Genomic DNA, 24,983 nt, shown 5'->3' on the forward strand with positions numbered 1-24,983 from the left:
CAAGGTACTCGGAAAATCTTGTTTGGGTGCCGTATTGACACGAGTATCATAAATATATACCCAACCCTAGTCATGACTGCAATAGAAAATAAATAATATTTAACATGCAGCACGCGGTCAGTTTCAAAAGTAAATGGTTAGGGCACAGAGAAGTCACCGTTTGTAAAGCTTGGTGCATGTGGGTCTCAAGGCCCAGGTGAGCCACCGCCTCGGGTTGCTCTGTATCTGATGCTGACCCCCCACAGTATTCCCAGGTACGTCGGAGAAGAGGCAGGTGAACAGTTGAGACAGCCAGAGGGAGTTTGACCCGGCAGTCACGTTGTGTTCAGGGCACATCTCTCCTCTCCTTGGCTGACCCCCCTCCCTGACTTTCCCTTTGTCTGTTTCTGTCTCTCTCTAACTCCCTCCCAGAATTACGTGAGCAAGAAGGAATGAAAAGAGGTATTGTGCTCTGTTGAATGTAAGCTGTGTGTGTGATTGTGTGTGTGGGTGTGTGTGTGTGTGTTTCAGTGGCTGTCTCTCCTCTAGCGCTATGAGATGCAGCTACTGTTTGCACAGCCTTGGCATACAACACATTGGTCAGAGGAGCAAGGAACCAGTGTCATATGTACTTTTGTCAGGGTCAAATCTCACATGCAGTACCAAAATACTGTCTTGTGTCCACTGACATACCTGTACTAGTTAGACAGCAATGCCTATTAGTGGCGTCTTCCTGTGCAGCACTCAAGAGGTGCCAGTGATTGTTCACAGTGAGAATGAAGACATATTTCATCATGCTCTTAGCATGAGCCCTTTAGAAAAAAAGTAGGAGTTATTTTCCACAGTGAGGAAGAAAACACATCAATGTTTGTGTTTTCACAGCTTGTCATGCGAGGCTTGTTTTTTTTAGTCCGGATATGTGAACGGCATGCACTGGCACTTGGGATAAATGCTCTTCTAGCACTGACAGAAATAGGCCTGTAGCACAAAGTAACAGAAACCACACAAAGTACCAAAGGTTGACGCTGAATGTCTCGGTCAGATAGACTACTAAAAAGTATGGTGTTATTGGTGTTAGTATAAAACCATTCAAACATTAACCAGCCATAACTGGTACACAAGTAATCGTTGTGACTGTAATTCCTTTCAGCTCTTAAATAAAAGGCCTCACTACTGCATCCACCACAGACCCATTCATGTCATTCAGACTCACTCAAGAGACATGACACTCCATTATTGGTCATTATCCATCTGGAGTAGTTGGTTACACACACTGGCACGTAGCTAGTTATTATTCGTAAGTGATAACCTTTCTGTCTGATGTTTGCTGTGGATCCAGTCTGCCTGTCCTCATATCTAAATGTCAGCACTGATTGCTGAGCCAAGCAGGGCCCTTCTATCATGCAACCCCAATGGGACACCATCTGATAAAGATACAAACTCATTCAACTGCTAGCCTTTATGGCGTTTACAATGTCTTTATTGTCCGTCAGAGCTGCAACGATGAGTCGACAGACAGAAGAATAATCACCAAGCTGTTGTCTGCCTCTCAAATATGGACATTGTCTGCTTTTCATATTATATTAAACTGACAAAACAAGACATTTAAAGACATCACCTTGGACTTTGAGAAACTGGGATGGACTGTTCTCTGACACTTTATAGACCTATCGATAAATCGAGGAAATAATCAGCATGATTAATCAATAATCTAAATATTCTTATACATCTGCCCCTTTTTTCTCTGTCTGCAAGCCATCAGTGTCGCGTGCTTGTCCGTCTCGATGGCTGCGAGCGGGCTAAGGTTCACATCATGCGCTCGTCTTCTGATCTGTGACCTTTTGTCACACGTCACCCGCTTTCTCCCCCACCATGTTTACTGAGTCTATCCACGGCCCAGACTTTAGTCAAACAAAGTGAAAACTGGCTCGGCACATTATGCGATTGCCAGTTGGAACAAGAAAACATGACAATGAAAAGGAAACAAAGCCAACGAATACAGCTCACTCTCAATAATAATAAGTCACCCATTCCACTTAACAACTGTTACTGCTGACATACGCTTCGGAAGAGTTCTTAACCACGGGTTAGTACCATCATCATTATTTTAATGCTTTGTTTAAAATGAGCCAAGGCATCAAAAAACAAGTCATGACTAACAAGCAACATTCCTCCAGTTTGAAATGTCAAAAATATAATAATTCAATCAATATTATAATTTATTGAGTCCATATCATTCTATTAACTACATTTTTAAAGCAACACTGTTTTTTCCCCCTCTTGGGATCAACAGAAACAAGCTGTGAAAGCAACAGCAACACATTATCTTCTTTTAAATTCATACATCTCCAAGTTGTTAACAAACGTTCGCCTCTTTGCTACATTAGCATTCATTTGGAGTCGTGCTTCTGGCCACCTGGGGGATGCAAGTCCAATATTGATAATATCATTATCAAACTAACACCGTGGTGGTTGCGATGAAGAAGAGGAATCAATAGAAAAGCAGTGTTCTCTTGCAGCTGCAGTTGAAGTTCAATATTAACCTAATAATGAAAATCATACTCTCTCAGATAGACATAAGTAATAAAGATGCTGGCCCTTTGGGCATAAATACAGAGGAATACTAATGGCTGACAGCATGCCCCTCTGTTGGCTTCTGTAGTCTTCCCACATCCATCACCTCCCAGCGTGCTGTGCCCTTCTCTCCCCCCTCTGCCTCTCTCTTAGGCAATCAGCTGGTATTATCCCCGTCATCTTGTGGTTGTATAGGCACGCAGTGATTTGACTATCTTTTCTCTGGAATTATCTGTCTTGCTCGGTAAAACCATCTGCGTTCATTCATCCTAAAAGGCTACCGCCACCACTGCCAGCTCACTGCAGTCTCTTTCTTTATCTCTGGAAAGGCAGCTAGAAAGGTGTGTCTTTGTGTGAATGAAGAAGAAGAGAGAGGAAGCGAGCTTCACTAGTAGGAGGCCAGGAGGTCAAGAGCGTATCACTGAGGTCAGTTTGTTCCAGGAACAGGTTCACTACTGTCGGTTGATAAAACATTTTTCACTTTCTATCCCTTCTGTCTCCACCTTCTCTCCCCCCACACACACACACTAGTTAATTAGATATTTTAATATGTGTTTACTGTTTATAAATGTGCATTCCAGATAGCTTTACTTATTCAAGTAAGAAAATAACCACATATTAAATCGCAGCAAAATCATATTCAATCGAAAGCCAGGTTTTTAGAAACTGTGTAAAGGTGAAATTAACTTCTCTGGGTGGCCCCTTAAACAGACTTGTCATGTGTGTGTGTGTGTGTGTGTGTGTGTGTGTGTGTGTTTGATGGAGTATTAAATGAAAAAAAGCTCTGTATATGCAATCTAATTCCTAAAGAATGCATGTGTAAAAAAGACTACATGTGGTTCAGCTCAGCTTTAATGCTAAGTTGTACTGCTGCTTTGTGTTTCTAATTTAACAAGGTAAAGCAGAAAACCTGCTTGCTGACTCTGTGACTCTTCGCAGCTTACTTTTGCTCCATGAGGGCATGACTCTAATGTGCAAAATACGGGTGTAAATTGGCCACGAGCCCAGTATGTCTTACTATGTTTTTGTTCAGTTATGACCAAATGGTGCACTGGTGTCCAGAAAACTGGACCAATTAGTTTGGACCAATCTGCTGCACACTTGAAATTAGGGCCCTAGAAATGAACTAAATTCATGGGGGTAATGAAAGGGCATATGTTTTCTGCCTAAGATGTTTTGATGGTGCAGCCGCTCTACTATTTCTGCTCTTCTCTGCACCTTTTTTTGACAGTACACCCCAAAGGATGTAGCTTAAACATCACAAGCTGCTACTGTATTGCGCTTTAACAATGGGATTCACAGTTGAGTGCTAAACCCAAAGTCCAAAAGTAAAAATATAGCACATCCCAAATTTCAAAGTCAAGAAGGACAAAATACAATTTCACTGGTTTGTTTGGCTCTCTTCATGAGTCACTAGTCAAGTGATGTGAGCCAAAAAAACGAGTGACATGTTAGCGTTTTGTCTTCCTTGACTTTGAAATTAGGGACGTGCTACCTTTTCACTCTTGTTTTGGCAATATGCTACTGTAGTGTATCACACTGCACTGTACTGCAGCAACCAGGCTCGAGAGACAGACTTGAATCATTTACAACACTGCACGCAGAGGACTAGAGGAGAGGTGGATGAAGTTGTGGAGGGAGACTGCTGAAGTCACAGGGAAGGGAGTTATTGAAACAGAAGAATGGTGTTAGAGGAAGGAAGACGTCAAGGTAAAGTGGGATGCAGATGTGACACGTCCTACTCTTTAGTCTTCCTGCTCCTTTAACATCTCCCCATCGATCTGTGTCCACTCTCCTCCAAGCTACCATGTCTTTCTTTTCATCTCTTCGTATTGCATCTCCAGTCTGGCTGTGGACCAGCGCAGCATCGAACTCCCATCTGCTTGCGGCCAATTTGGAAAGAATTTGCCCATCCGTTAAAGTGCATGTTCAGTGGGACTTTCATCCCTTTCCTCTTATGTTTTTTTCCCCTGCTCTTTCTCTCTCTTTTGCCATCTCAGATTAGTGAACAGCCAGCTACGTCTCTCCTGACATCAATAAAAACAGCTTTTTCAAGAGCAGATTTTGTGGAAGACAAAAAAGCACAATGTTTGGAAACCTTCAGGGGAAATCCACATGGAACAGGCAAACATTGTGCTAGTCTCTTTAGGTGCAGCTCTCCCTGCAACAATGATCCCTTTGTACTGTAATGGCCCAAAATAAGACCTGGAAGTATTCCTTTTCCTGTTTACTTTAACAAAGTGATCCATTTGCTGTAGAGTTTGTGTAACAGAAACAGAAGGTTACCAAAGTTACCCAAATGGAAATTCTTTTTAACATTAACAAGGACAAACACGAAACTCAGACAAGATGATGCAGGCGGTTTCATCTGATCAGAAAAAACACACGACCAAGGCGTAAAATCCCTCTTTTGTTGTCTTCTCCTCTTCACACAAGCTACTGTCCAATTATTTCCTTCCCACAAACATCAAGGTTATTCAAGCACACATACTGTACATACATACAGCTGTACATGAGGTAAAGTAAAACACTCACATCCGCACACACCCACGCACGCGTAAGTAGACAAAAATAAAAAAAGAATTCTGCTGTCACGATAGAAGGATGGATCATGTTTCTTCTTTGATCAACATCCACACATGTGGATATTGTGTTGAGCTTGACTGCTAATGGCTGTCAAGTTTCTTTGCCAGGATTCTTTACATTCAATCTTTTTGCTCCAGAAAAAAGTTATTTTAGAGTTGTTACTCCTCGGCAGGCGAAGTAAAGCTTAAAGGAACCAGAGATGTAATTCAGACAAATAAGCAGGTTTTATATAACAGTTGCCAAGCCAGGCATTGTTGTGATGAATGGCTACAATGTGTGTTAAGGATGAGCTTGCTCACACTCACTTTTAATCTTACTGCCTTTGTGAAGGATTCTTTGCAGTTATTAAATGACAAGAATGACGCATCACTGCCGCTGGGGAAAGAGGCTTTTAATCGATCTGTTTTTAGCAAACTGGATGTTTCTTCCACAAGCACATCCATTTATCGACAGATTCATACAATTGCATTATCCAAGAATCAGTACAGAAAAAAAAAACACGCAGAGAAAGAATGACTCAACGGCAAACTTTCTCCCAGAAAAGCCATTCAATGAAACTCAGTAGCCATGGGAGGCCTCCACAAATGTTTCCAGCTTTTGTTACCCTCTGATTTATAGTCGGTCACTGTGTCCTTGAGGTGTTCATTTAGATTTCCCGCGAGCCAATGGGTGGGCTCTGTTGGGGCATTGTGTTGCTCAGAGTAAGCAGTTGATCTCGCTTTTATGGCCTTGTAATTGTCCTCCTAATTATGGACAACAAAGAGATGTGAGGTGGATGGTTGGGAATGGCTGGTTGTGTGCCAGAGGAGTAAGTAATAAGAAGGGGATGAACAGCCTCTGCGGTGTTAATGAGAGAGTCAAAGAGAGACACTTTAAACGAGATTGCAGAACTATGTGTGTGTAGCAGCTTTTCATTTATGTCCGGAGATATGTAATTTCCCCCAAATCAGGGACGTCAGTGAGTTTGTTTGATACATTCTTCAAGTGGACCATTTGTCATGAATATACCAGAATATACATCCCAAGTTGAGCCCCAAATTTCTGATATTAGATAGTAGATAAAGCCCTTTCTCTTTATAGCAAACCACTGTGTATCTATGCCGATACAGCAGTGGAGAGACAACCAGCTAGCCCTGTCGATAAACACATCCGCTGGAGGTCTGACTTTGCATCTACAGCCACATTTGAGCTTATGTCACAGATTTCATATTGTGTAAATCCTCAGTGGGGGTTTTGGAGACTCTGGGCTGGATGCTTCTTGGTTGGTATAGTGCTCATTGGCATTCGAACACTGCTGGAGTGCAGCAGAGCACAGCAGCATGGCATAGCGAGGGTGAATGTGGAACCGAGAGATGCCGAATGAACTGAGAGCAGCTTCAATGATTGAGCAGGTGTCTATAAGGGAGTGAAGCTGGGTATCTGGTCCATAGACTATCATAATCTGAAGCAATGAATATCTGGTCATTATGCATTCTTGTTTACTATATATCCAAAAATGTCACTTGATACCAAGCACTGATAATAAATACTTTTTTTGTTTTACTTAAAAATGAATCTTCACTATTTTTTAAGCGTTTCACTCACAAATCTCTGTCTCTGCAAAATGAAACTGAGTTCAAGTTCCTTTCGATACACACAAACACAATGGCCTCTCTGCTGCGATGGCACTGTATCAATATTATGTTCTCTCCACCCTGCTCTGTTCCTGTTTGCACAGCCCAGTAAATGTACCCACCTAGTAATCGCCAATGGAGGAAATTCCAGTCTGTGGTTTTCCTCTGCTCTGTCCCCGTCTCTCTTTGTAATTCACACGGACTTTTTCACACTCGTTTGTCTTTCACAGACACACAAAGTGTCAAACCAACGTCACCCTCCGCTCATCTGCTGCAGTGTAGCAGAAGATACTTTTTCCACAGGACGATCTGTAACCAGGCTTTCTCTTACTGTCCCTCGCTCTGTGAGTGCTGCCGTTTGTGTACCTACAACAACACACGCACACGCTTAAGTTCCTCTCTCGTGCTCTGACCCCCTGAAACACTGGATCAGTGCCAGCTTGAGTGTTCATGAGAGCCCTCATTTGCATGTACAAGCCATCTGGGAAGAACAATCATTCCTTTCCCAGCATTCAGACATGCATGGGCCCTGCAGACATAAAAATACCATGCATACATACACACTTTCAGTTGTGCACAGGACACAGAGTCCTCCACAAAAGCCAAGGACGGATGCTTGAATCATCAGAAACTTTACGTCACTGAATTTTTTTATCAAGCCTGTTTTATAACTTGACCGCCACCTGACGTTGAACAACAGTCTTATTTCATAACGTAGGTCTGAATCATGTGTCGCCGTGCCCTAATTCCTTCTTTTAGGCTGCATCATGTCCGGCCGGCGTTGGTGTTTTCTACGGAGTATCTTACTCTGTGCAGATGAGTCAGTAGAAAGAAATTGGGCTCGCAGGAAGGGAAGCTCGACTACTGAGATAAAGAAGACAGATGATAAAAGACAAAGTGACAAGTGGCGGACCAAAAGCAGCGCTTTGTGAATACTCAGGGTCAGGATCTCGCTACAGAGCAACAGTGTTTCCGAGGTGACAGTGAGACGGGTATTGAAAAAAGGTCATAATAGTGGAGGAAGAGAGCGGCAGGTTTATTTTCTGTTTTTCTATATATTCTTTTGCTCGTTGAGTCAACTTTTTCTTTCTATCCTTATTTCTTCACGGCTCTTTTTCATGATTTCAAAAAATGTGCTTATTAGAAATCCTTGAAAGTGCCATTATTACTTTTACTATTATATACTATATAGAGATGTGACCTTCATTGTTTAAGGACTTTAGCAGCACATTGTTCTGCGTTATGCAGAATTTATTCCCAAACCAGGTAGCACTCTTTGTTCTGTATTACACATCCCCAGTTCATTTAAATTTCTCAACAATTTGAAGATGCAAAGTCTGACACAATATTGGATTTTCTCTGTATCTTACTATGATGGTATATTTTAACTGTGCGCAGTGCTAATGAGCTCGGGGGCCGTGAGAAACAACTTAAGCAGCATTAAACATCAACATTACTTTGAAACTCAGCAAAGCTTGTTGAAAACTGTCAGTGCGGATGATGTGTGATGTACAGTTTTAATGTGGGTCATGTCTCGCAGGGCTGCAGCTCAAGAGGTTTGCTGACTCAGGATAATTTAGCATTGTAGCATTCAGAGTGAGGAGGATTTGTACTGCAGCAGGTTTGTGGTCCCACTTTTATGGTGTGCCGTTGGCAAGCGTGAATTTGCACGATTGAAGACAAATAAGATTTCTGAAGTGATTGTGGTGGGAATTTTGTCACAATTGTTTGAGAGATTTCACACGATTGATAGATGGAAAAATAATCAGATGAATTGATTACATAAGTAATCGTTAGGTGTAGAGCTACAATGTGATTTCATCCGAGTAGATCCAAAGACAATTAATTAAAACCTATTTTGGTATTATTTTGATTGGTTTCGTCTTTTAAGCAAAGACAAACCTGTTAACGTTCCATGAGATCTCAGGGTTAGTTGTGTCACACGCTGTCAAATAGCCGAACACATTTCAAAGGATTTCATTTCGATTCGTTTGTGAAACCAAACAAATGTACTGTGTTCCTGTGTCAGGGATGCTGCGCGTTCAAACAACCGGCTGAGTTCAGCAGAACCAGCGTGTGTTCTGTATCCCACAAAGACTTTACTGAGAAAGATTCCCCACTTGGACCACCTGCAGCTGTGGACCAATTAAAATCACCACCCACCACTCCCTGACCCATTTGTTTTGACTCGCACACACACTGACACCCACAATGATAACAGCTGGAGAGAGTGAAAGCAATCAATGAATAATTGATGATAATTGGCTCTACCCATTCATAATTCATACCCTCAATTATCACTAAGAGGCCCCACCTGAGTTTAGTGTGTGCGGGTGTTTTTGTGTACCCGATGGTGGACTGTCTTATATCACAGAATGCGTGCGTGCGTGTCCCAGCTGCTGTGTTTGTTGCTGCTGTTATTTCAAATTTCATTAAATGTTTCGTAAGAGTTGTTGGAGGTTGTGCTGTAGACATGCTTTATCTCCTTCTGACACGCATAGTAGGTTATCAATGTGCCGTCTTCCAAAATGTTATCTCCCCTTGTAGCTGCACAAGCAGGAAACTCCTCTCTCCTGATAAGCGAATGGAGTACGTGCTCCACACTCAACACGCTCCCTTATCGAAGATGTCGTTTGGATGCAATCCCAGATTCTTACGCTATCGAACAAGAAGTTGTGATTCTAGATAGGCAATATTCAGCCATGCAACTTGTGTATTCATTAATCCTCCTCCACTCTTTTATATGGGTTGATGGAAAAGTAACTATAAAGTACCTAACTCTGCAAGGGTAAGATAACTGGCTCCAACGAATTTCCCTTAATGTGCATCTCCCTCCTTTTCTTTCTCCACACTTTTCTGCAGATCACAACTCTGATCAACCATAAAGTCAAGCCAAAGAAGTCTGAGCGTACCCAGGCAGCCATACACAGGGTGGGCCAGGCAGTGAGCGTGGCTGTGGGGCGCTTTGTCACCGTCGGGGAGGCCATCGCCACAGAGAACCAAGAGCTCAAGGATGAGATGGGTCAAGCCTGCTTCGAGGCACGCAGAGCAGGTAGGCCCCTTTTGATCGCTCGGATTATGTACTCAACATTTCACCAAATTTCTGACCTTAAACTCAACACATTGTTGAGTGTTTCTCTTTTTTCGGGCGAGATAGAGACGGCACTTATTTTGCGGTCGCACATTAACGTCGTAAATCTACGTGGTGCTTCATTCTAAAGACCTCCTCGTAGTGGAGACTGTGTCTTCCTGTCATAAGCATGGCCATGGTGTTCAGCCAACAAGACTTATCAGTGTTTATTTGTTAAGATAAACTGTGGCAGTTTCTAAAAGCAGCAGGCGTCACCGTCAGACTTCAGTGTTATTAAATTTGAGCACGTTTTGATTTGTCTGGACAGCCTGGCTGTCAGACCGCATTACACCAGAGGACCTCCGGATTGTTCTAAAGACATTGTTGTTATTAGGTTGGAAGTAAAGGCTGAAACCCCAGGGTGCTGTGTAGGAGGAGGGAGTGAATGTGTCTGTGCTAGTTTGGAAAGCACTGCGTAGGTTATGGTAGAACGCTCCTGGAGACTTTATATATCAGGCTGTTGGTCAGCTTGAAGATGTTGTCGTTTTCCCGATGTTCACCACCTCATAGATTACTTCTGTGTTACAATGAGGATGTTTTTCTCCACTTGAGGTCAGGACCTCTCTTTTTTTTTTTTACTGGTTTTGAATCTGCTGGCTGGGCCTGTCTGTGTGGAGTTTACATTTCTCCCCACGTCTGCATTTCTGCAGTTTCATTCCTATTCTAAAACATGCGGGTTAGGTGATAGACTGGCAACCCGTCCTCTCCTAATGTGCAAACCTGCAATGGTTATCAGTTTGATGGATGTATATGGATATATCAAGGTTAAAACAGTAAACAACTGAGGGAAACAAAGAGGTACAGAGGATTGTAGGAGGGGTGGAAACAGTGACAACCAGTGTGAGGGAACAAGAATGTGTGGATCACTCTTTCACAGCACTGTCAGCTTTTATTGAACCCAAGAAAGAAGAGGTGATGGTTTTTGTCAGGAATGTGTTTCTTTCAGTGTTTCTACACTTTCTTGTAACGTTTTGCCGTTAAACTTCTGTCTAAAAAATACACACTCAAGACAAATGTCAACCGTGTATCTCCCTGTCTATCTAAACTCTCTTGTAATTCTCAGCTTAGATAGTTGACGCCACTTGCTTGGTGAAACACATCTTTCTATTGGGAAACGTAGTTCTTATCAGGCAAAACAAGGGCCTCTTTTAGCCTTCTACAGCGCAGACCAGAAACAATATCACAATTGATAAGAATTTAGACACAACACCGCGATAATAGGTTTATGTCGGGGGAACTAGCTCGTGTGCAAAAGCGTCTAATCCTCAGACAAAGAGAGTGCTGGTGGGAGGAGGCGAAAAGACTGATGAGAAAATGTGCGTGTGAATGTGTGTGTATAGGTGAGGCTAAGTGGAGTGTGTGTGTGTGTGTGTGTGTGTGTGTGTGGGGGGGGGGGGGGGGGGGGGGGGTAGTGTGTGTGCTTGTGCAATTGTGTGGATGTCTGAGCCCACTGCGACTAATTTATTCTAGTTCTTATTTTCCTCTTAGGGAGGCGTTTTCCCTTACACTTCTCCTGACAGACACTACACAACTGTTCCCTGAATTTAAAAAAAAGAAAGAAACTTTTTGTCTCTCGGACCACTTTTTAAATATGACGGAGACATCTTCAAGGATGAAAAAATGAGGCTTTTTGGAGGCTTTAAGTCTCCAGGAGAGAGAGGGCTAGTTAGTGAATGATTGGTGTTTCTCTAATACCTAGCCACAGGGAGAGTTTAATCAAGCAGGCTTCAGCCTCGTGCGCTATAATGAATGAAATGAAAGCAGGTTGAAAGCTCTAGTTTAATTAGATGCTACCCATCGTCAGAGCGATGGAGAGATGCAATGAGGCAGGTCAGTGAAGGCGATCGGTGTTGGATCTCCGTCTCTGTCTCTTCCACTCAGTCTCTCAGTGTCATTCTCACATCTGCGTGCTTCTGTCTCACTTTTCCTTTCTTTCTCAGAAAGATTCAACATAAGATGGTAGTTAGGATCGAATAAAGTCATAGCAGGTACAATATGTGAGTGTGTAGATACAGGACAACAGGTGCAGGACAATAAGTTGTTAAAAAAAAGAGGGTATTGTTGACAACTGAAGGACCAGAGGGATAGCTCTGTTTTACATTTAAGGTCATGAATATATCCATCTTCCATACAGTCCATAATCATTTAGAGAGGAGAGTTGGCTCCTTCTGCTTTCCACCCTGCTCGGGTCATGGGGGTTGAGCAGCATTGTTTGCGAGCCCAGCCTCGATGTTTTAACTGGTTAACAGGGCTGGCACTGAAAAGCAGCCTGTCAAATGCAATCAGTTCGTCAGTGCTGCTTCTTAGGACCAGCCAAACCAAATAGACAGCCAAGCAGAATGACCCGATTTTTCTGAGAGATTCCCCCTCCTCTTCCCACTCGCTCTTAAGTCGAGACATTTTCCTCTTGATAGGGACTATTTTACTGATGGGATTTTAGCTTAAAAAAACTCTGTATTCTTCCCTCTTTGGGGCTAGTATGAGCAGCTGAGAAAGAGAGAAAAGGGAAAGTTGGACTCTGAACGAATATTTATCATTTGCATATTTCATGCAAGAGCAAATTCATGCTTGGCATGTTTGCGAATTGTATTTGAGGGCTCACGTCACTCAGAAAGCATGCCAGTAGTGTTTGGGTCAGGCTGGCCTAGCTGTCGTACAACTGTGCCGAATATAGTATTTCATCCTGTGTAGGACCATACGTTCTCCCAGAGGTGAAGAGTGTCTGGCTTAATTTTGAGGGCATATCAATTGGCCACCCATCTTTTCATCTTCTGCCTCTTGTCTGGGTCCAGATCTCAGTGGCAGCAGGCAAAGCACAGAAGCCAAAAGGTCTTTCTGGCCAGTCACATCCTCCAGCTCTTCAGAGGGAATCCCAGGGCCAGGACTCAGGACTCAGGCCAGATGGGATATGTAAACCCTCCAGCATGTCCTGGGTCGGCCTCCCCAACTGGACATTTCCTGAATCATCTGACAGGCAGATAGAAAAGTCTCATAAACTGTCTAGCTCAATACAATCAAAATATGCATAAGCCTAGAAATAATGTTGTGTGAATGTCCACTTACAGTGTTTTAGTTGTCATGTGTGTTCCCAGTGAGCTCCACGCTTTGAGGAAGCTTTGTATAGATTTTAAATTTTGGGGAAAAAAGAACACTGGATTGGGATCAGTACTCCGTATCGGCAGTTAACGAGAGTGTATGTAAATTAAAAGCATTTGCAGGAGGGAAAAAGTCGGATCCCTATACACACACATACTATATCAGCCTGAGCAGTTTATCACTCCAGCTCTGCTGTTGAATCAAACAGTAGCCTTCTCTCCTGTCTTGTAGGTGATGCCATAGCCCAGCTGACAGATGTGGGATCAGCCTTGCCGTCCCAGTCAGACGGACTTGTCACAGTGTTCAGTGATAGGACGGGGATGGTGAAGGCTGCCCGCTTGCTCCTCTCTTCGGTCACTAAAGTCCTGGTCCTGGCTGACCGCATCGTCATCAAACAGATAATCACATCACGCAACAAGGTGAGACATGCAAACGTGAGATGTGATAACCTTTTAAGGACATGCATAAGCTCTCTTGCTTAGTCTCTCTTGCACACACACACACACACACACACACACACACACACACACACACATGCACCTCAGCAAACTCCATCCTGAGTCCTGTATTTCCTAATAGATAAGCTCTGGCTCTCTGAAGAAGTACTCGGGAGGTAATTGAAGGGAAGCAGCACATTTAGCGATCACATAAAAACACAGAGCAAGAAGCTGTCCCTCTTCATCGTACCTGGCTATGCTCTTAGCCAGACGATGTGATATGGATGTAGCTGTAGACTGAGCCAAGAATGGAAACACGAGGCCTAATCACGACTGGTTAGCCTCGTTGGAACAGACAGTCGACAGCCCCCTGCCCCCCTCCATTACTGGCAAACACAATTACATCTCCTCCTTCCTCTTTGTCTGGGGAGAATAAAAGATGCTGCATTAGCGCTGCCAGCTAGCCTATACCCTCGGCAGCTAAATTAGCAGCTGCATAGACTACTATTAAGTAAAATGCAGGTTAGAAACTACTTAATCTGGTGGTTTTATTTTAGGAGATCACATATATAATTACATCACATTGAGCTGTTAATACTACAAAAGGGAGATCTGGAGTAACACAGAAATAGGATATAAAATATGGAATATTGAAATAAATCGCAGTCAAATAACTTGTATTCTTGGTTCTGTTGAAAGGTAAAGCTTCACTCTTGGGGTATGAATAGATCTGAAATAGGTTGTTAGAGTGTGGACGGATTTCAAGAACACGACCATTTGTGGCCATTCACCGTGGCACCCTCTGATCTTTTCACTCCTCTCAGGTGCTGGTTACCCTCGACCATCTGGAAAGAGTCAGCACCTTCCAGGAATTTGTACAGATTTTTAGCCAGTTTGGCAACGAGATGGTGGAGTTTGCCCATCTTACCGGAGACAGGCAGAACGTGAGTAGCATGTGAAGAAACTAAATCTCTTCAGTTTTGAAGTGCGAGTGTGAAAATCATCAGCGCGCTGTAACGTTCTTTCAATGAATGAAATAAATATGTGGTCTAACATGTGAAAATTGTGTTCATGAACATGTAGTTATTTGCCTATTCATTTCTGCAACACAGAGGACATTTTGTTTATTCATGCAGATGTAATCTTCTAACAAGCCGTGGTTCTTCTAAACACGGTGCTCTGAATGTGAAAGCAGGTGGTGGAAGTGGACTGTGAAACCTGCAGCTCTTACACTGTGAATGTGCAGGCAAACCCAGAACAAATAAATAATTCAGACATCAAATATTTACTCCTCCCAGAAATCTAAAAAAAAATCAAACAATGAAGTAACAAGGCTTCTTCAGGCTTCTCATATTTCTGCAAATATTTCTTTCCGTATCTTTTACTTTTTTCTAACTCACGTCTCAATCCATAGCAGAAATGTAAAGGTAAAGGTTTACATTACGATTCATTGTTGATAATAATTGACCTATGCTTTCAGCGATCCCTTCTCTCAGCAATATATCAGCTTAGGCTACAGCACATTTGCAAAACAAAACTTCTGCCTAGAGCTTTAGAAAAACTGTCCAACTTTAGGGTCTTTAACTTTGTTCTGTCAAAGACTGCTAATCCTTCTTTGATGCACCCGTTCAGCCTCTGCAGCTAAAGTGCTTTGCCTGCAGAAGCTGATGTAAAGTGCGCCGGTTGCAATATCTAGACAGGGAGAGAGGATCGACCATCCCTCTTTCTGGATTTCTTGGGACGCACGTTACATGTAACGTCTCTCACCAACCTTTCCTCATGTGCCACCCTGTTTTTCTTCATCTTTTTTTGTTGTATTCACTCGCATTCACACGCATGCACAAGCACTCAGCTCTTTAGAAAATCTACCATCTTCTACTATTGAAGCCAGATGAGCACAGAGGCAAAAATAATGACAGATAATCACATCGTCTTTGTGATCTATGGCACAGTTAATGGGAGAGGAGGTGATTCAGCTGCCTTTTCCAAATCCCCAAATAACAAATTGGAGCTGTCTATTTCTATTTGGAGTACATGGATGCGGATGCAGCAGGTCATACACGCTGCATCTTCTTTCCTATACTCGTAGTATCTCTTTTTTATTAGGAGATAATTAACCTCGGAAGTTTTCATGTGTGTGTAAACTTGGAGAGGAATCTGTGTCTTCATACCAGCATGAAAGAGATTTGTTGCTTACTTTTGAGGCTTTATGTCCCTTGGACACCCAGAGAGTTCTCAGAAGTTACAACTGAAGTAAAGCCACCCATCACCATCTGGTGTGTGTGTGTGTGTGTGTGTGTGTGTGTGTGCTGTAGGACTTGAAGGATGAGAAGAAGAAAGCACGGATGGCAGCAGCCAGAGCAGTGCTGGAGAAATGCACCATGATGCTCCTCACGGCTTCCAAGGTAAACAGCTTGTGCACCGACAGTGGACCTCTGGGCGAGGGTTATAGATTATGTCCAGTTTAAAGATGTATGGCCTTCTCACGTTTATTTCACTTCAAGTTTTCTCAAACACTGCGATCAATGGATAATGCACGAAACCCAATGCCACAATATCATAAAGAACACCAAAAGAGAGTGAATAATCATGGTGGTAAAACATGAAAAGGGCTAGAAGTTGAAGAGAGTAAAGGAAGGCATGAGCTTTGACATTTGGCATCGAATTCCTTCCAAAGACCTGCCTGAGGCACCCAGATTGCGAGTCGGCGCGGATCAACAAGGACGCGGTGTTCCACCGGATGCGCTGTGCCCTGGAGCAGGTCATCGAGATAGTCACCGAGGCACGGAGCTGTGGGGAGAACAAGATCCTTCCTGTCAGCATCTATAACGGCATCAAGGACTTCAAGGTAGGGTGAAGGTGTCCTTTTCAAAAAAAAAAAGGCAGTAACATAATCTGTTTGTATTAATAAGAAAGACCGTCGTTTTCAACAAGAATCCTCAAATGATCTAAATGTGACTCTTATTGTTGATTTGTGGTTTAAGTGTAAACATTTCAGCATTCACTGTGCTTCAAATGTAACTCAGAGAATCAATATGTAGGACCAGACCTACTCTGTATCTGTTTTATGATCTGGTTAATACGGTTGTGTCAATCCCCATAAACCTGAGTCTCACCTTCTCCCTCCTCCTTGTTCACTGGCCAATGAAAGAAAAACAACATCAAAGAAGGTTTTGAATGGGTCTTTTCCAGTTTGCGGTATTTTAATGAAAGGGCCCAGAGATGTGTATTGGTTTTAATAAATGACTTCTTAGCTCTTAATGTCAGAGTTAAGCTAAAAGCTTACGCAAACCTGTCATCTTAGGACACATAAACAGAGACCGTTAAAAATAGATTTTTGAAAGAAAAGAGAAGGATGAAACAGAGAGAAGTGCTTTAGCTTTCATGTTTGTGTACTTGAGATGTTGTTTGCAGTATTTATTGTCCACCTTTGATGGTCCAAGGTGACTCCCGGGCTAAACCCGCGTCCCATTTACTTGATGACGAGGTCATGTGCATAATGATAATGAGATAATAAACGACGGCTTTTTTTTCACCTCAGAACATTGGCTCGTAAAACTCTTGTGTGTGTTGCCACCTCCATGTGCTCCCTAATTCCCAACCCTCCTCGTCCTCCCCCTCCTGCAGTCCAGCGTGGAGTGCCTGCGGGAGAACCTGAACTCCTTGTCCCCCCAGAGCGTGGGCAGCCAGCTGGAGGCGCTGGTGGAGCGGACAGAGGACTTCACAGATTCGGCCTACACCAGCCACGAGCAGCGGCAGGCCATCCTAGGTCTGTGCCAGCTGGCGCGCCAGGACACTCAGCAGCTGGTGCAATCCTGGGCTGAGGCGGTATGTTGGCACTTGCACAGATGCTCATACACCTACGGAAATATTCATGAAAAATATATGCTACTATATGAAGAAGAATAATAAGTACCTCATATGTAAGACACTTGTAAAAGTATGATAATGAGATGCAAAACAAGAAGAGATGTTGGTTGGAATACTTTTGTTAGTGTAAGGAATGATGTTGAGTTGGTAAGTTTATAAACTAAATTTAATATTTAATATCTTGTTTGTGCCTTTTCATATAGCAGACAGTGTCTGTTCAACACACACACAGCATGCTACACAGGCCGTCACACATTAAGACTCCCTCCCCGGCTCATCTAGTCATTCTTCTTGCCTACTCACTTTCTTTTCATACATCCCTCCCGGTCCAACTGAGCATAATAACCAACCTGAATACCCGTTTTTACCAAGGCTCATTCAGTCGAGAGAGAAACATCACGTAGTGTCCCGCGATTTGTCTCCTTGGCCTTCGAAATTGAAACACAAGTCGTTATGTTTCAGTTTCTCATTGTACATTTTTTCAGCGTGTTCAGAGCGGACAAAGAGACTGCTGCCACGTAGTTGTACAGTAGTGCCTCATCTAGCCTCTGCAGAAGAAGGTCAGCAGGAGAATTGAAAAGACCAGAACACTGTGGGGTTTTTGAAATTGCAGCGAACGCATCTGAGTGTGTAAATATTCTTGGGTATTCTGCACAGTCCAGTTTGTGGTCTTGCTTCTTGTCGTTGAAAGCGAAATATATAGTTTTCATTCCAATTGGATTTATGACTCTGGAAGTATGACATTTTGAAAAATGTTGTACAATATTTTAATAAAATAATTGATTACAAAAGCTTTTTTTTTGCATATTCGGAGCATAACAGGTCACAAATGTAATTGGAAAGTCAAAAACCATGTTATTAAGAGCCCAAGTTCATTTTCCAATCCAGTTGTTTTCTATTGTCACACACAAAATAGGTTTGTGTGTGGGCCTGTAAGACCATGTTGAATCTCATGTTGTATTCCCTTCTTCCACTCTCTGTCGCACTGGAGCAGCAGTCTGTCCACGCCAAAGAAGCCACAGAGGACATGGAGGTGGCCATCCTGAAGACATGCCAGAGCGTCAGTGACCTCAGACGCGAGGTGAGCAGCAGTCTCTCTCTGCTCTGCCCGTCTGCCCTCTGAGTCTGAATAGATGTACAGAGAGACACAGACATGACTGAGGTGTCTCTCACTAGATGTTCTGCCTCTGTGGTTGGTTTCCCACTTTCCTTTTTCACATCGCTCTTCGGCTTACCTGCCGTCTATCCGTCAACTCAACTATGTCATTGTGTCCCCTCTGCTCCTCTTTTTTTTTTTCTTTGCCTCCTTAAATTCCACCCTCATTCATGTCTCCCCACTCATCTTTCTTTCTTTTGTGTTTGCTGCAGCCTCCATAACTCCGTCCTTTTTTGATTCTGCAATTTAATTTTTGATTCCTCCTCCAGCTCCATAAGGTGGCAGTCATTCGTGCCTCTGACTTGCTGAAAGTTCATGGGGAGCAGTTGCCTCTCCGGGCTCTCAAAGCTGCAGGCGCCGAGGGAAACCTGGAGGCGGTGGCGGAGTATTCACGCACACTCACTGAGCAGAAGGAGCAGCTGGTGGAGGTAGGTAGGGGTGGGGGGCAAAGGGAGCAGGGAGGCAGGGGGAGGTTTGTTGTAGTGCCACCTAGTAAAGGTGTTCAACGGGCAAACGATACACTCGAGGAAATCTTTTGTGAAGTTTAAGGATTCGTGGGCAAAATTTTAAGAGAAAAAGCTAGTTGGCCATGATTTGCAAAGTTGCGAAAAACACATTGAAATCGCTGTGCAAGTAAACACAAACAGCCTGCAATGAATGAATTTGGAGACTACGTTTCTAATCCTCAACCAAATGAAAGTCCACATGTGACTTTGTTATGCAAACACTTTGTTACGTCTTTGTTAGGGGCCCTAACAAACAGAACATACGCTACAGTATGAAGAAATACATTGTGTAAGAGGAAGGTATACTCTTTGGAAAATAATATAAATATACAAAAAATGATTGTGTTCTTTTAAGTAAGTGTTAAATTGTTAGAAATACACGGAGTTAGAACATTTATCCATTTCCTACAATGTGACTTTCAAACAATGACCTTTTTTTGTCCTGCGTCTCTGACTTCAGAATTGTCGGCTACTGTGCCATGTGTCGGGGACAGAGCCTCTGGAGATTACCTGCATACACGCTGAGGAGACCTTCCATGTCATTGGTCCACAGGTAACAGCCAAACATGTTCTGTCGGGACTTTTGTTTTTGTTAGATTTGATATTATAACTCATTGACTGGCCGAAAACCCGGGGAGACAGGATCAGTGTAGAAAGGGACACAGGTTAGGATTAAACCTGAAACCCATTTCATCTGATTCAACTGCATGCCAGTTGATCAAACTGGTCACACTGTGGTCTGGGAGTGAAATCAAAAACTGAGTAATATTCTACTTAGACATAGTGGGGAGGGAAAATAGACAAATTACCTCATGTCTCCTCAGTCTGCCTCCTACACCTGAGAACATGCTGTTCACCTAGTCTACTATCTAATTATGTTTGCTCTTGGAAACCATCCATGCCAGTAATTATCCAGCAATGTAGAATGTTCCCGTCCTGCGGTATGAATGTCAGGCCCCGCATGACTCTGCAGCACTCCTAGTTCAAAGGTCAACCAATCAATAACACTGCAGCATGGGGCGGCAGGGGGGGATATGTGTCTGTGTCAGCCCAAAGTAATAGAGGGGTGGCCCAGAGGGTAATTGGCTATTAAATACTACACTGTAGGGGAAGGCTGCGGGGATGTGTGTTTTTGTGTGTGCGTGTGTGTGTGTGAGCGTTTGTTTTTTAAAGTTGTTATAATGCTGTCTTGCCGTGGTGGTGGTGTTGATTAAAGAAGAACCAAGTGAACTGTAGCCCGCTTATATAAGCCACAGCCCAGAGAGATGGGACATATTAATGACTTGGTTTAGTTATTGTCTGTTGTTAGTTCCTGTATTAAATAACGGTTTGAAACAGACAGCAGCCTCGAGTGTATGTTTTGAATTTCTGTCACAGTCTGGGAAGCAGTCACAGGGGATGGACCCAAATTCAGACACAGACGAGGAACCAGCAGTAACAATGTAATGATTTAATTCCAAACTGCTTGCAAGTTGGAGTCCAATTTAACAGACAGGAAACAGCAGGCAAGGACACAGACAAACTGGTACAGAATTCCAAACAAAACTGAAGACAAAGAACAAAGGAACTGGGCTGGTATAAATGGAGACTGAGTAATGTGGAAGTGGGAACAGGTGAGGCTCAGCACAGGCGACTACAGGGCTGAGGAGAGTCAGGTGAAACAAATGAGGGCGGAGCAGACAATCACAAAGGCGGGAAAACACAAAAGGACCCGAAGTAAAACAAGACAAGACACATGAGGAGTACACTTCAAAATAAAAGCAGGAAACACTAAACCTGACCCAACAGAAGACCCAAAACACAAATATAAATGCAACACAGTCCAGTCTCACATGACAAATGTGAGAGCATGAGCCAGACTGTGACAATTTCACTAGTAGCAAGACCCTTTGGTGTATTTTTGATCAACAGTGGCAGCTGATGAGTTTAGAATTATAAGCCACATTTTGTTTCTGTCTTTTACTGTAATTGCGTAGTTGTTCTCTCTAGTTACTGACCAGCTTTATTTGAATATAGCTTTTCTCACGTCGCAATTCTTCACACGCTTCCCACTCAGATCATCTCGGCAGCCCAGACGCTGGCCCTCCACCCGTCCAGTAAGATTGCCAAGGAGAACCTGGAGGTGTTCTGCGAGGCCTGGGACTCGCAGCTCTGTGACATGGCCCTGCTGCTGAGAGAGATCAACGACGTCTTTGAAGGCAGGCGAGGTGCGTTTTTTTTTTGTTCAGTTGGTAATGGATACTTGTGTGCCTTTGTGCGGGTCAGCAGCACATACATCAGAGAGGATCAGAGAGTCTTTCAGGGAGAGTGCGACGCAGAAGAGAATACAGGCACAAAATATGCTCTCAATGGCATTTTAGCCTTAAAGAACAACGTTCTCTGATAAAAAACCGTGGTTATCATTTTGCCCCTGAAAACACTTCAATAGCCTTTTTATTTTAGCAAAGCAAGCACATCTCTTTTAAAAATGTATCATCATACACTGTGGGAAGCATTTTGTAAGAGGAAAAATGTCAATGCCATTAACCACCCATGCATTCACTCCTCTGTACTCCCTCTCTCTAATTCATTAAAGTGTTCAAATGATGGGCTCTTACAAATCAGTTGTTTGTTGCCTCTGTGACTGTGTGTGTGTGTGTGTATTTGCATCTACTTTACTATTTATCCATGTACACACAGATCTATGTTTGTATCAACCCTGTGCTCTCACACACGGTAAGCCGGAGGAATCTCAAAGACAGGAGAAAGATGTTTTGGAATATATCCACGAGGTGGTTGCCCTCAAGAATGTGACTTACATAAAACAATATTTTTAAGTGCAGCTCAGCGGGTAAAAGGATCAAATCCGTCACACATTTGTGTTCCCGAGAAGCCCAAATGCTTTGTTAAAGTGTTGTATTGACACTGTGGAGAGATTTGCTTTTATTATTTTTCTTGTAATCTTCCCCCATAAACACGACAGAAGAGTTTATTGTCCCTGTAAATTTATATAAATAAATATAATAATTATTAATAAATATTGAAACGAACCAAGCAGCTTGTGTTTATGATGAAAGATAAAAATGTTTTAAGGGTGGACAGTGATAAAAGCAAAACAATTTCAGTACCATAACTACTGAATAACCATAATTAACACCCTAATTGTCTGTGTCAAAGATATTGACTTTTAATATATTTAAAACTCTGCGCCGGCGACAGCGTTACATCCCATTCTTGTGAACGCGATCTCTCAGGAACGTCTGGAGAGAATTTCTTCAAATTTGGCACAAACGCCCACTTGGACTCAAAGATGAACTTCTTAAAATTTGGTGGTCAAAGGTCACTGTGACCTCACAAAACACGTTTTTTTTTTTGCCATTGTTTAAGCTGCATATGCTAATTATGACAAGTCTACACAAATGTTTAGTAAGTAAAATGATGGAGTTTTGGACAGACATGGCTGTAAACTTGGGGCTATCTCTTAGATGGCTTTGTTGGTCCTTACTTGTTACCATGTGTTCAGATAATCACAATTACTTTCTTCTCCTAGGAGACAAAAGATCTTATTTGTCACTTCCCAGACCCGGAGTGAGTATCACAACATCCGTCCTCATGAATATTCCATTGATCCGATGTTTTGTAATCCTCTTATTAATACCACTCTCTTTACCCGCAGAAACACTCAGCTAACTTGAAGACTGCCAAGGCTGTCAAGTTGGACGCAGAGGTAGCACACACACCATACTCCTCTAGCTTTCTGCACAATACATCACGATACGTCTGACAGCAGTATATTCATCTCCCGGAAACTTTGTGCCACTCGTTTGAAGGATTGATGGTGTTCATATGCTAATAGGCTGCGTTTTGTTTTTTTGCTGGGCCGGCAGTTTTTCACATGCTGTACCACCACAGGAAGCGGGATTATGCTGATTGTAGAATTTATGGTGTTAACAAATGAAAATACCCTGTTTGCTAATATACATTTCTGAAATGACATCCGTCATATTTCTTTGTGTCCTTCTTGTGTGCGTGCAGGAGCAGACAAGCATGGCCAAGCTGGGTCTGGAGCTCCGTCTGCTGTCGTCAGACGTGGACACGGAGGTGGAGAAATGGGAGGAGCAGGAACACGACATTGTCCGACAGAGCCAGAGCCTGGCCAGTATGGCATACAACATGTATCTGTTCACCAGGTGACCGAACGGCACCACATACGACCCGAACATTCACATGCTCCGATGGCTTTCATTTCAGAGCTCCATATGGTAAAGCCTCTTAAGCGTACCACATGGATCTCTTTAGAGGCTTACCGTTAATGAGATTCTTGAGCCCCCAGCTATCGATATTCACCAGGCATAGTTAGAGGCACTGACAAAGTTGACCTGACAATGATTGATTTTGACAATTCAATTATTTCGATTTATCTAAGTCACAGTTTTTGTTGGTTGCTGTAGATGTATTTAGTCTTCATCCATTTCTTTCGTCCATGATTCCTCTCCTCATTTTCTTTTTCCCATGTTGATTCCCCAGAGGGGAGGGGCTGCTGAAAACAACACTAGACCTTTTTCATCAAGCTGAGGTATGTGTATCCATATCCGCTAATCTCTCCTTCTCTCCACCTTCTGTCCTTTTTTCCTCTCGTTTTATCGAAGTTGCAAATGAATGCATCTGTTGTTTTATTTAGCCAAAGACATACTGTGGCAGGCAGATCAATAGATTAGTAAATGCCAGCATCCCCTCGTTCACTTCCCCCTCGCATCTGATGGGGCGAGACCAGTAGGACTTATCATTATGATGGAAACATAGTGCTGTGTGTTCCTGGCCACGTCGGACACATGAGGTGATAACAGACAAGGTTGCGTGGAGGCGAGTCTCTATTGAATTGGGAATGTTCAGTAATTTGTAGAATCTGCGTTGAAAATGCAGCCAGGATCTATTTCATTTGGGGTGAGCGAGGGAGATAAGAGAGGAAGAGGAACGGGAGGGGGAAAGACGGGAAGGCATGCTGATAAGAAGAGCCGAGAAAAAGTAGACTGTCATTTTTTTCTCTTTTTTAAAAAACTTTTGAACGGCTTTCTGTTGGATGTTAAAATAATTAGAGTTTTGCCTGTATTGGTGTACGTTTTCAGATTTTTGTCCATTTTCTGTCTCATTTTTAAGGTTCTGTCTGAAGAGGGGCTCCAGCTGTGCTCATCTCTCCTCACTTTTTCCACTCAGGTAAACACCGATGCAATAAATCTCTCTCTCTTGAACACACACAGTTTAAGGCCGAATACCAAATCACGATGTACTCGCATAAAAACCATTTGCAAATGTGTTTGCACATTAAGCACTATCAAAATAAATCTAATGTGAGTTCTGTAAAAGTAAGAATATTTGTAAAAGCAGCAATGAAATGATTGCAGTCGAACATAAAAACAATATATATGTTTGTGTACCATATGTTCTTGCTTCTCTGCTGGAATCTGACAAAATAATAGTGATATGAAGCTCAGTCAGTACACATGTTAAAGACTAAAGCCAAAGAGAAAAGAAAACTGTTTATCTTCTTTTGCATTTGAGCTGCTGAGCCATCTGTATGCCCCACCCTCGTTACGCCTCTCATACACATACGCACCCGTATCACCCATTCTGGCATGCCACGGTGCCAGGTTCGCCTTATAAATCACACAGCAAGAGCAGGAAATTAAGGCTGTCACACACTTTCACCGTCCTCTTTCCCTCTCTGAGTGGAGATCCAACAAACAAACGTAGCCTCGGTGCCTTCCTTCCTCTTGCCCTCCACCAACTTCTTCCACAGGTCCTCCAAGTGTAATTAAATGGCTCTTCTTGACAGCCGTTAACGACCGCAATTTGTCACTGCCGGGTCCGTGGGTGGGTATGTTTGTGCACATGTGCATGTGTGGAGGAGATCAGGGTGGGAGAGTTGACTGTTACCGCACAGGACTAATTCATAATCAGGAGGCCCAGCTCTTCAACTTGCCTCACACTTTCCGATTAATTACATCAAAAAAACTGGTGCTAATGGAGTCCCTGTGTCTCACCCTCCACTCCCATAGT

At 43.0% G+C, this 24,983-nt stretch overlaps 1 protein-coding gene across 1 annotated transcript in view; it reads left to right on the plus strand.

The window, feature by feature from the left end:
- Window positions 1–24,983, plus strand: part of ctnnal1 (catenin (cadherin-associated protein), alpha-like 1) — a 41,848-nt gene that overhangs the window by 14,562 nt on the left and 2,303 nt on the right. The window contains exons 2-16 of the mRNA XM_076106326.1: window positions 9,615–9,804; window positions 13,210–13,397; window positions 14,240–14,359; window positions 15,731–15,820; window positions 16,093–16,268; window positions 17,048–17,243; window positions 18,280–18,366; window positions 18,711–18,869; window positions 19,408–19,500; window positions 21,004–21,154; window positions 22,477–22,514; window positions 22,603–22,653; window positions 22,962–23,116; window positions 23,454–23,502; window positions 24,084–24,140. Of these exons, the coding sequence (XP_075962441.1) occupies window positions 9,615–9,804; window positions 13,210–13,397; window positions 14,240–14,359; window positions 15,731–15,820; window positions 16,093–16,268; window positions 17,048–17,243; window positions 18,280–18,366; window positions 18,711–18,869; window positions 19,408–19,500; window positions 21,004–21,154; window positions 22,477–22,514; window positions 22,603–22,653; window positions 22,962–23,116; window positions 23,454–23,502; window positions 24,084–24,140 (1,800 nt within the window). The remainder of the gene's footprint in view (window positions 1–9,614; window positions 9,805–13,209; window positions 13,398–14,239; window positions 14,360–15,730; window positions 15,821–16,092; window positions 16,269–17,047; window positions 17,244–18,279; window positions 18,367–18,710; window positions 18,870–19,407; window positions 19,501–21,003; window positions 21,155–22,476; window positions 22,515–22,602; window positions 22,654–22,961; window positions 23,117–23,453; window positions 23,503–24,083; window positions 24,141–24,983) is intronic.

Source organism: Anarhichas minor, unplaced genomic scaffold (assembly GCF_050575085.1).
Source record: "Anarhichas minor isolate MPS153535 unplaced genomic scaffold, ASM5057508v1 ptg000033l, whole genome shotgun sequence".
NCBI lineage: Eukaryota > Metazoa > Chordata > Actinopteri > Perciformes > Anarhichadidae > Anarhichas > Anarhichas minor.